The 12,888-nt window shown below is 33.8% G+C and overlaps 1 protein-coding gene across 1 annotated transcript; it reads right to left on the bottom strand.

Annotated features, from left to right (window-relative positions):
• Positions 1-342: 342 nt before the first annotated feature.
• Positions 343-4,464, bottom strand: LOC133283614 (putative wall-associated receptor kinase-like 16). The gene is made up of 3 exons (XM_061480497.1): positions 3,513-4,464; positions 2,094-2,255; positions 343-1,547 (listed from the first exon to the last, which is right to left on the bottom strand). Exons 1-3 carry the CDS (start codon positions 4,462-4,464, stop codon positions 343-345), a joined length of 2,319 nt encoding a protein of 772 aa, XP_061336481.1.
• Between the last annotated feature and the right edge of the window lie 8,424 nt (positions 4,465-12,888).

Raw genomic sequence — 12,888 nt, 5'->3', positions numbered from 1 at the left:
CGATTACACGAAGAAAGTGGATAGGTGAGGAATGAGGATCAATTTTCTGCAAAATGGCTCTGTTTTGAAATATTAGAGGATTATATGATATCAATAAAAAGCCCTAGGAGGATTATTTGATTACACGGACATAGCTTTTAAGGGGTAAAAAAAAAAAAAAAAAACAAACATCAGTAAATTACTTTAAAATAACTAAATTTATTCTATTATAATTCATAAAGATTACAAAAGGATGCATGCTAACCTCAAGAGATTGAATCACATATTTGAATTACAATTATAAGCCAGTTAGTGGAAGTAGAAATATGCTGAACATTGTTTTAAAGAGAAGTGGAAGCATAATCATCTTCCATCATCGAAGTCAACGAGTACATGATCCTTGATGCTGTCATACCCAGTATTTTGATGGCTGCTGCTATCACCATGTTCACGAATGCTCGATGATGCCTCATGAAGCAAGTAATGAGTCTCCTCTAGATTCACGTCTGTGTTGATCCATGGATGCTTTTCCATTAGCCTTATTCCGTCCAACTCCATTGCCACTTCTTTCATGCTAGGCCTCTCCTCCCCTCTTAGTCTCAAGCACTTTGTTGCAAGAATAGCAACCTCCTTGATCTTTTCCTTATTTTCTACATTCAAAATTCCAACCTGAAGAACCTCAAACATGCGATCCTCTCTCAAGCAAGATAGAAAGTGCATAGCAAGACTTCTTTTCTCTTCGGACCTGTCAAAACAAAGAGGTTTCTCCCCTGTAAGCAGCTCTACAAGCACTACTCCGAAGCTATACACATCACTTTTCTCAGTAAGTTGGCTTGTTTGCATGTACTCTGGGTCCAAATAACCAATAGTTCCTTGCACCATTGTGGCTAATTCAGTTTGATCAAGAGGAACCAATCTTGAAGCTCCAAAATCAGACACTTTGGCAGTGTAAGTGTCATCCAAGAGAATGTTGGCAGTCTTCACATCTCTATGTATAATTGGTATAGAAGCAGCTGAGTGCAGATATGATAGGGCCCCTGCTGCCTCTGCTGCTATCCTTAGACGTGTTTTCCAAGGTACATTACCTGACTTGCCTTCTTTGTGTATATAATCAAAAAGGGTACCATTGTTAACAAATTCATAAACCAGAGAAGGAACTTCTGTCTCTAAACAACAACCCAAGAGTTTGACCACATTCCTATGATTAATGTGTGATAGCACAATCACCTCGTTTATGAATTGTTCAATTTGGCTCTGATCCACAATTTTGGACTTCTTGATGGCAACAATCCTCTTATCTGACAAAACTCCTTTATAAACTGTACCGTAACCTCCTCTGCCGATGATTAAGCTCTCATCATAATTATTGGTGGCCTTCTTAAGTTGCTCTGCTGAGAACACTGTAGTAGATTGAGAAGTGTTTTCTCCTGCAGAGAGTCGCTGTTGCAAAATGATACCGCCATTTTGCTTAAAGAACTTCTGCTTCAGTTTGACGAGTTTCCTTTTCTCGTATATTAAGTACAGCGAGGAAAATCCCACAATTAGAAGTATGAATCCTGCACCTGTTCCTGCATTTGCAATATTTTGCACGCAATTCTTGAATTTTTCAATGAACTAATGTCAATGGCTTCTACGAAACACAAGACACTTCAAAAAATCCGATGTGTTCCGGTATTTTCCGATATTTTCCGACATTCCAATGCGCGTTGTAAAAAAGATTACGTTGTTTTGTGTTTTTTTGTTTTAAGTATTAGATTCATTGAATTATTATTATCATTTTATTTAATTTAATATAAATATTTTTGATATCTAATGTTTCTTTGCAAAATTAATGGGTATTATAAGTTTAGCTTTATTCTTTTTATTAAATTATTGAATATTAAATATAATATACGCAACATAAATTAAAAATATTATTTAATATCAAAACGTATCCTAACGTGTCAAAATCTAACATTTTTTAATATTAACGTGTCAGAGTGTCGTGTCGTGTGTTTCGTGTCGGTATCGGTCCTGCATAGAATGGCTTACATACTGAATGAACATAAATATGAAAAATAATTGAAAAAGCAAAGAATAAAATGAAATAGAATTGGATGCGCTTAGTTGCTTACCAATGACAATCTGGGTAACTATATCTCGTCGGTGGCACCCTCCGTTCTTTGTTCCATCTCCGGATTGCCCCTTAGGACAGAAACATTTGTAAGACCCATCGGTGTTGTGACAATTATTTTCACTTAGGCATGTATTCTTTGATGTCTTACATTCATCAATATCTGCAAGTTCGTCAGAGAAATAATTGTATTATCAGACACATACGTTACTAAAGTAAATATTCCTGTTAGAAAATTGATTTCAATCCCTATTGAGAGGTTAATATCTGTTTTAAGAAATCGCTTCAACAATACCTCCAGTCTCATGAAATATACACAACAAATTGAAACATGTAATTACATAAAGTTAAAGCGTATCATAGAAAATATATAAATGTAATAAAGGAAAATTTGAGTCTAATATTAAATATTTTGTTTTTAAAATAATTTTATCCTTCCTATGGTGTCAAAGATTCATGAACAATCATCTCTCAAAATTATCTATATTTTTATGGCGGCACTTCCACATTAAATAGCATCATCGAACTCAACTTATGTTCTATGTTCGGCCAATCGCATTAATGCAAATGCAAAGAATATACAAAATCAATAGGGGAAAAAACTTGTAAACTAAAAATTATAATCCCTATTTATTTAGAGAAAAATATTTCTCCGGCAACTTGAGATAAGTTTATCTCTGGTCACCCCAAAATGACGTTATTTTGTTTATTTATTTCCTTATATTAATTGATTCACCTTTGAATGGTTATGATTCTCTTTTTCTCTCTCTTCCTTTATTACCATTGATTCATCTTTGTATGATTATAATTTTTTTTACTTTATCTCCGACAACTCAAAAAATGATAAGCCCTTTTATTTATAAAAATGTATGAGTACGATTTAAATGACACATATTCAACAACGACAATGCCTTTTGAATTCACTAATACATATGTTCAACGACAAAAAGACATAATTAATTCAAAATTAATTCCAAAAATGCCTTCTGAATTCACTAATACTTGTAATGGAATTCTACCATTTTAAATGTGTGCTAGGGCCTCGGCCGGCTGTTCTTTTTTTTTTTTGGTATATATGCCGGCTGTTCTTTACACCTAGGAATTATCACTACTCATTTTAAAAGTAGAATTTTCATTAATTTTCCTACTTTTGATTACATTTTGTATTGTTTATGACTTAATCATATGCGAATTCGAACTTATAAGTTAGATTTATTGTGGTTAGACTCATTATAGAAGTGTACAAATTATACCACCCCTATTGATTTTGGGTAGTTCCATGCATGCCTTTTAAATCAAAACATGAAATAATTATTTTTCTGTTATTCCATCCTTAGATTTTAACAAGTCAAACGCACCCATAAACAAAGAAAGTTATGTAGAGGAGATAGATAAATGAATGTTTAGCGGAAAATGTTACCTCTGCAACCATCCGGATGGTATGGATTTCCTTCATAACCTTCATTACATATGCATCGGTAACCAAGATCAGTGTCCTTGTCGTTGCAATAGGTATTTTTCATGCATGCATAGTCGACTCTGCTTTTGGAAGCGTCACAACCTTGGTTTCCTACGGTCCAATCAACAACCATGGGGAGCATCTTGTAAGGGAAATCATATAAATGATTGGTGTTAAAAGTATAGTTGCCATCTTTGACAACAAAGGAATAGCTGCAGTTTCCCCAATATTCCATTGAATTGGAGAAGCTATCTGCTTGTATGCTGATATTCCTCATTGAAGGAGGAATATCCACCTGGCAGCACCCTATGCCGGAACACGTTCCATTATCGATTTTCCTTTCATTGCCATAACATCTTGATAAGCACCCAGTTGAATATAACTCGCTGTTGTAAAAGCTATTGAGATATCCAAAACTATTGCATCCAACAGTTAGGAACTTGTTTTCCTTCCTTGAAATGCTGAAATTAGCAAATTCGAGCGTGGGATAGTTCCCGGAGTTGAATTTTCCACCTTTGCTATAGCAATTTGGTGATGAGACGAAAAACAATAAGTCCATTTGACCTTGGACGCTTATGTTTAAAACTTGGACGTTACCCAAATATAATATGGAGTTATTGCAAGTAAGGCTAAATCCATCATGCAAGAAACATAACTTATGATCTGATGTAGATGACATGCCTGTGCCGAATGGATACGGAATTTTGACATCTCCACAAGTGTCATTACAGCCAGGAAGGGCTTGATCAGCAGCAACTGATGATGATACTAGAAGGGCTAATGCAACCATTAACACCTTGCCCAGTTGCGTGTGCTTCTGCTTCAGTTCCATTATGGCTTCAGTTGTTACTGCAGAAAGGGATATATATGATTGACTAGTTGCTTGAGCTGCAATTTGGCCAGAGAACCTCATTTATTTATATACTTCAGATTTCTGCTTCTTCTCTTTAAGTTTTGTTGACTTGCAATGAAGACTGACCGGGTATGCTCTAATAAATGTACATAATGGGGAATATGACGGACAAAAAAAATTACTATACATATGATTGTGATAAAGTATTTGTGGGATATATATGTCAAATTCTTTTTTTTATAAAAGCATCATAATTTCTATCCATTACAATGACTTTTCATGATTAAACCATTCATATAAATTCACTAGCAAAAATAGTATTTTTTATAATGTCTAATATTTAATTTCATATTTTTATATAAAATAAGGTTTCGATATTCAAGTCTCATATTGTATGTCATTTTTTGAGTGTGTACAATTAAATATACCCTTCTGTTCTCACATGGTCATGATTATATTGGTATAGACAGTCTTGAAAAATTAAATTTAAACATCAATACAAACATGTTAAATATTATCATAATTAATTATTTGAAAATAATATAAAAAACTTCGCTAACAATTTTCTAAATTTGAATTAGTTGCGTATGAGGACGAATTGGTATAGTCTAGAGAATTTTTTTTTGAACAATTCAACTTTTAAAGTATGACCAATATTTAAATTTCATAATTTTAAATAGATTTAGCTCCTTTAAAATAAAAAGGTACATTTTAGAGAGAGAAAAGAGAGAGTTATTAACTTAATATCATTAATTAAAAAAATTGAAAAATTAAATTTTAATAACTTCATAATTCATTTATATATATGTGCATGTATTTTGTTACAATTTTAATATAATTTTTCAATCAATAATTTTTCATTTATATATGTGTGCATGTTTTTTTCCTTCTAAATTACACTCCGCGTGCATGGCCACATTCTTCTGGATTGCGCAATGACGTACTTCGGTTATTTTGAAAAATATGAAAACGTTTACCAAAAAAAGGAAAAAAGGAAATATGAAAACAACTAGCACAATTAGGGGAAAGACAAAGACAATATAATTTAGGGAAATATTATTTTTATTTTATATCAGAGTAATTCTCTCATGTTATAGAGAGAAGTTAAGTAGACCCATTATTAAAGGATAAAAAAAATTGAAGTGGGAAAACATGAAATAACTATATTATATAAAATAAGAACAGTATTTCAAGGAAAAAAAAAACTACACAAATACATTCTACTATAATGGGAAATGTAAATAATGACAAGAATGTCGATGTTTGATGGAAAATTTATTCTAAAAGGAAATTGTCTTTTCAATAAGTAAATAATGATATATTGTTTTGCCAAATTATTTTCTCTTTAAAAATATCAAGAAAATATATTAATTTTTTTTTCAACTTTATCCTTATCTTTTGGTATTTATACTAATAATAAGAGAGGATTAATGGAATGAAAGGATAATATAGTCAAATGAATTTATATTTGTTCAAAATAAAAAAATTAAATATCTTTTTTAATTCTCTGTAAAACCTTAATTAAAACAATTATTTTTAAACGGAGAAGACTTATCAGTTATCACGCGTGCTTGACGAAAACTTACGATACACTTTAAAATAAAAAATAAAAGATAAATATCCCATTACTTGACGAAGACTTATCACGCGTGCTTGACGAAGACTTACAAGTTGCATCTTTCAAACCTCAAATGTGAAGCCGTGGGATGTGTTCTTTTCTTCCAACTTTTTCTGAACTTTTTATGTTTCGTCGATACATTGTCTATTTGTCTGCCCTTTAACAAGCAGTTGATTGGAAATTTCTAATGTTCAAATATTTTGAGTATAAAATACCTAAAGTAGTGAAAATTATAATTAACATTATTATTTTGCCATATTATTTAGCATGAGAGATCTTTCTCTCTTTTTTTCATATTTTTCTCACAATTTTTTTGAACTAATCTTGAACGTTGAAACTGTCAGTATAAAAGATGTACTGCAAGCAGTTTAATGAAGACGAATAAAAAGTAGGAAAAATATTTGTCAGATAGTCATTTTTGTTAAAATTATTATTATTTATTTAATATTTAAATTTAAAAAAAATTCTAACTTTCTTCCACCATAATTGTTTCTCTCACTATAAAACACAATAATTTTGGCAAAAATGACATAATTTTATATTTTTTAAAAAGACAAACATTAATATCTGAAAAGTAAATTCCTTGCCGAAAAGCATAAAATAGAGTTTTGTTTTTTTATTTTTTTATTTTATTTTTTTACTTTTTCTATATTCTTAGTATGAACATGCTTACAATTATAAGAGATGATGATATATTATAAATGATTTCTCACAATTTTTTTATTTCATTGATTTAAGTTGCTTATTTTACTTTTCTTATAAGAAGAAAATAAACAGAGGGTAAAAAAAATTAAATATGCTGGAAATTTATCACATTTACATAAAAGTAAAAAAAATTAAAATAGAAAAAATAAAATAAAATATATCTAAAAAAATCTGAGAACAAAAAAAAATTATTAGAGGAAAATATCCTACATTTAATGTATACATAATGATAGGGTTATAATAATTAGTATGCATTGTCAGCGTATTGTTAACATAGGATTAGAATCAATTGTTAGCATAATTAGTATGTTAATATTCTACATTCAATATTAATTTATCGTCAGCTTAATTATAGGATAGTTCACTAGGCAACAATTAAGCTAGTGATATGATGTATATTTAAAGGCATTGATTATAAATGATCAAATTATCCTTTCGATACCAGATTTTATTTTGGTATCAAAGCATCCTATACCACTTCCACAGCGTGTAAATCCTAAAAAAAAGTGTGAAAGCTAGCCTAGCAAAGGATGGCCAAAGAAGGAAGCAACAAGTTAAAGCAGTCAGATCCTGGTTCGCCATTTTATTTGGGAAATTCAGATAGCCTAGGGATCCTGCTAACAACTGTGATGCTGCGAGGAGAAAGCCAACTATGAGAAATGGGCAAAGCTCTGAAGGAGAGGTACACAATGTAGAAATTTCCACCTTAATATCAACTTAAGGCAAGCTTAGCCAATATAAGGCAACAAGGAAGGAGTGTTGGAGAATATTACATGAAGCTAAAAGTAGTGTGGGACGAACTTGAGGGAAGCAAGTCTTACAAGTCCTGCACATGTGGAGATAATTGTGTGTTTGCAAAGGAGGTTAAAGAAGAAAGAGAGCATGATCGTGTCTATCAGTTTCTTATGGGGCTGGATGGAGCCACCTTTTGGAACTTGCGCTCACAAATTTTAAATAATTCACCACTTTCAACCGTCAACAACATATGGTTCCTGACAAACAAGTTAAGAAAGTGACATGCCTTCAATGTGGGAAAATTAATCATGATCTGTCGCAGGGGTTCACCTAATTAATAGAACTCCATAAAAAATCCTTGATGGTCATACACCCCATAAGCTGCTATATGGAGTTCCACCAAGCTATGATCACTTGAAAATTTTTGGGTGTTTGTGCTTTTCCAATGTGAGACCTAAACCCAATGACAAATTCGCCTCTCGCTCTCGCCGATGTTTATTTATTAGGTATCCAGTGTGCCAAAAAGGTTGCCAAGTATTTGACATGGAGACCGAAGAATATCTTGTGTCAGGGATGTGAAATTATGTGAAGATACCTTTTCTTTTATTACAACATCAATGAGTGAATCATGCCAACCCACCTTGCAATCTTTGCCTGTTATAATGGGTGTTGATGATCATATTCATGTAGGAGAGGACATTGGAGACATTGTGCCTTCAGCGCCAGCAACAGATGAAATTACAGAGGATATGACACTAGAAACACCACCACCTAGTGGACATGTTAATGATAGGGGGAGTCTTGTAGAACCAAACACAGCCCCACATGAAAATAGACCAGGATTTGATCAAGCACGACAATGCTGTACACGAAGAGCACCATTGTATCTCAATGACTATGAGTGCAACGCAGTTGAAACACATGACTCGTCCTGCTACCCCAGTTGGTCTTTCCTCCGATGTTGGGTCAGGTATCAAATATCCCTTACATGACTTTCTTAGTTTATCTAAATTTTCTCCCCACCATCGTGCATTTGTAGCTGCTATTGATGAAGGTCATGAACCTCAACAATTCAAGGAAGCTATGACAAACCCACAATGGGTTGATGCTATGAGAAAAGAGAACACTGCACTAGGGGATAGTGACACCTGGATTGTTACAAATTTGTTGTTAGGGAAGCGAGATCTGCCTAGCAAATGGTGTTCAAAATTAAATATCATTCTGATGGAAACTTTGAATGATATAAGGCGTGATTAGTTATTACAGGAAACTATAAGGTGGTTGGGGAAGATTTTGATGAAAGTTATGTGCCTGTAGGAAAAATGACAAGTGTTAGAACTTTGTTAGTAATTGCAATAGCAAGGCATTGGGAGCTACATCAACTTGATGTCCATAATGCATTTCTTAATGGGGAGCTCAGTGAGGAAGTCTATATGAAGTTCCCCCCGGGTTTTAGCAACAGATTGAAGCATCAGGTTTTTCGGTTGAGAAAGTCGCTATATGGTTTGCAACAATCACCTCAGAATTGGTTCTCGAATTTGAGTTCCTTTCCTACAGCATACGGGTTCCAGCAATCTCGAGCGAATTATACCTTTTTCACGTTGCACCGTGGTAATTTTTTTCTTGCTCTCTTGATTTATGTGGAAGATGCAGTCTTGGTAGGAAATAATACTCAAGCCTGCAATTAATTGTTTCAAGATCAAGGATTTATGAAGTTTGAAATACTTGCTCGGGATCGAAATTGCTCGTAGCAAGGAAGGAATATTCATGTGCCAACGGAAGTACGCTCTTGATATATTACAAGAATCTGGCCTTAGTGGGAGCAAACTGGCTAACACACTGATTGCTTGGCAAATTTGGCCTCAGTGGGAGCAAATAGCTAGTAGAAAGGCCATATTTTGAAAATCCTGAGCGTTATCGATGTTTGTTTAGCAAACTGATTTACCTCACTATAACACGACCATATTTGAGTTATGTTATTCATATCTTCTCTTAATTTATGCAGCAACCAAAATAGGCTCACTATAACGTTGTTGTGCGAATACTTAAATACATGAAACATAATCCTCATTATCACACGACCAGATTTGAATTATGTTGTTCATGTCCTCTCTCAATTTATGCAGCAACCAAAACAGGCTCACTATAATGTTGTTGTGCGAATACTTAAATACGTGAAACATAATCCAGGCCTAGGCCTCATTTTGAAATTTGATTTTGACTTGAAGGTCCATGTGTATAGTGACTCCAACTGGGTTGCATGCCCTCTCACACGCAGGTCTGTCACAGGCTACTTCGTTATGTTAGGAATGTCACCAGTGTCATGGAAAACAAATAAATAAGTGACGGTTGAACGATCTTCGGTTGAGGCCGAATATAGGGCTATAGCAGCTGCTACAATAGTTAGTTTGGCTGAAGGGGTTCCTTGCTTCCCTTGGGGTGGACCACAATGATCCCATGGAGTTATTTTATAATGACCCTAAATGGTAAATCTTAATTAGAGATTTAATTTAAGGATTTAAATGCCATAATTATATTCAGTGAGTGATTCAGAGTATTTTGACTGTAATCATGACTATGTTATGAACAGTGCGTTCTGCCGGAGAATTTACAGTTTGTGAATTAACCGGTAGAGCTTAAAAGAGCAAAATAATTTTAGAGACATAATTTGATAATTCTGACGACAAATATGAGTTCAGAACAAAAAATTGTATAGTCTGGCACTTTCCGTGAAAATCTCGTGAATAGTGTTTCTACCGGGTATTTTGTACTGCTGTTTAAGCAACCGGTAGAGTCCAGAAATAAATAATTGATGAAATAAGAATAAGAAAGTCCAATATATACCAAGCAAGTCAATATAGGCCCAAGAAAATGATAAGTTTATAAGTTTTAAGTTTCATAAATAAATGAAGTACAATTAGTGATTCACAGTGCATTTCGTCAAAAACGGTGCAAAAACCATGCTGTGAATTATGAATGTTGTTCCTTAGGAAATAAAAATTTATGTAAATGATATTAGAAAAAATAAAAATACATTTGTAGTCTTGAGTTAGTTCCGGGTTAGTTTAAGTGAAAATACGCGAAAGAAAAATACCCGGGTAAAAGCCACATGTGCTATAAAACATAAGTGACTTATGTGATCACTATTCACTCAAAGAAAAACACTCTTTTCTCTCTCCTTGGAACCGATCAGCAGCTATGGAAGGGGGGGTGAGGGTTTTGGTTTTGTCTTCTTTGATTTCTCCTCCAATATTCCACCAAATCTTTCACCCAATATACCAATCTCATAGGAAATCATCCAAGGAAGCTATTCCACCCCTCCATTTGAGCTGATTTCGTTTGTGGAGGGAGATATTCATCACTCCATTTTTGGATTACTATTCATCCAAGGTGAAAAAAGGGGTATTTGGTGGAGTCTTGCTTGTTGGTCACCTTCTAGACCTTGTATAAGCTTTTGGAGGTAATGAACCTCTATTTCCATGGTATTATTTTGATGATTTGAGTTATAAAAGTTATGAGTATGTTTTGGTAGGAAAGCATTGTGTATTAAACTTTGATTTAATGATGAATCTTTGATGTCTTGGATGTAAGAAATGAAAATAAGCATTTGTATGTATGTAAAAAAATTAGAAAAAAATCCTATGATTTCCTCTACATGTTCGGCCATCATAGGTGAAGAGTAGGTTGTTGTGCAAAAATTTTATCTTAAGTATTAGGAAGGTTTAATGTGTAGGAATTAAGTGGAAATTTGATAAATTAGTGAGAATGCCAAAGTGGGAAAAATTATATGAAATATGCCCTTAGGTTTAGGCCTTGTGGGGCTTTGGAGGGACTTTATGCTCCAAAAATTAAGTTGGAACCTTATGAAAACATGTATTTGTATGTGTAAGTCACGTGTAAGTGAAGAAAAAGAACCTTTGTATATGTCCTTGTAGTGTTCGACCTATAGGGTGGTATAAGAGTATATTTTGCTACATTTTATTGTAAATAAAATGTGTTGTAATTCATTGTATAAAATTGATGAGTTAAGAAGTAAAATGACTCGAAAAATGGTTGAAAAATACTTTGATTTCCTAAGGGTATGTCCGCGGCGTTTGAAGTAAAATGGCATGAATGATATTGAAAATTCCCAAGTGAATACTTGATTAAAATTAAAGAATGCTAACTAGTATAAGGTGGTCTAGACTTGTGTATTGGCATAACATTGGCAAAAGTATAAAGAAAGGAAAATAAGCGATAAAATGTATGCTTATGAAATAATCATGGCATAGTATCATTTTATTGATGCATTGTAAATTATTCTCTAGGTGTTCCTAGGGATTGAGAAGGATCGGAAATCTCTTGAAGCGATAAAAGTAACTTGATCCACAAGTAAGTGTATTGGTAAAGCTTCAAGAGGTAAGCTCTATGTTTAAGGAGTCTTTTCCTGCTTGAGTGCTCCACCATGGTTAGTGAACTATGGTTGGACTGTATGACTGTGATTTAGATGCTTTGTATAGATGCATTCATATAGAGTTATTTGATAACATGATATGTTTTGCTCTGATATGACTTCTGTAATATGATTTCTGTAACAATCTCTGGCCATTGATTGTATAGTACCCGGACGTCCGCTTTGGGGTCCTCCCTTGGGACTGATGGTGTACGCCTCTGATATGTCTGGTTCCGCTTTGGGGTCCTCCCTCGGGAACACGTGCGTTGATTTCCGCTTGGGGTCCTCCCTTGGGAATGACGGCGCAATCTCTGATATGATATGATATATGCTCTGTTCTGTTATGATATATGTTATATGTTGTATTCGTATACTTTGTATCTAACTTTCATGCAGGAGTGAGCCAGGGGAATGGAGAATTCTCTATAAACCTGGAGCTTATTGAGATTTGTAATCTCACCCCTCTTTGGACTGAGGCAGTTGACAGATCGGATTTTGAGTGGCTGTAGGCTACTACCTTTTTGGAGTGTTTGATGTATTTTAGTATTTTCGCATTTGATGGATCATGATATTGATCCTTTATTTTGTATATGGCCTGTATATGTTTTGTACACGTCTGTCGCTTTGATGCATGTACATTTGGGTATTCAGGCACGTTATATGATGAGGTAGTATTCAGATATGTTTACGTGTTGGATTGCATGCTGTTAGATATAGTGGCACTGAGCCAAGTTATGCATGCCCCCATGGATGGGCATTTGATTATATTTGTATAAACTGTTTGTCAGGAAATGCTTCTGTGTGGGATTGGAAAATCCCCAGTTGTCCGATTTATAGAGGAAACTCTGCCCGATTTTCGTTTACAACGAATGGGAATTTAAAAAGAAAAAGAAAAAGTTAGCTCGTATTTTCAGAAGTTAAGTCTTCCGCTGTTTTTTGTTTTATCATATGTATGTTAATTGAACCTGCTCGAGACGGGGATGTTACATTTATG

Source organism: Gastrolobium bilobum, unplaced genomic scaffold, assembly GCF_033153095.1.
Source record: "Gastrolobium bilobum isolate Gb01-03AN ecotype WA unplaced genomic scaffold, APGP_CSIRO_Gbil_v1 utg37208, whole genome shotgun sequence".
Lineage (NCBI taxonomy): Eukaryota > Viridiplantae > Streptophyta > Magnoliopsida > Fabales > Fabaceae > Gastrolobium > Gastrolobium bilobum.
This window is presented reverse-complemented; position numbering and strand designations above follow the sequence as displayed.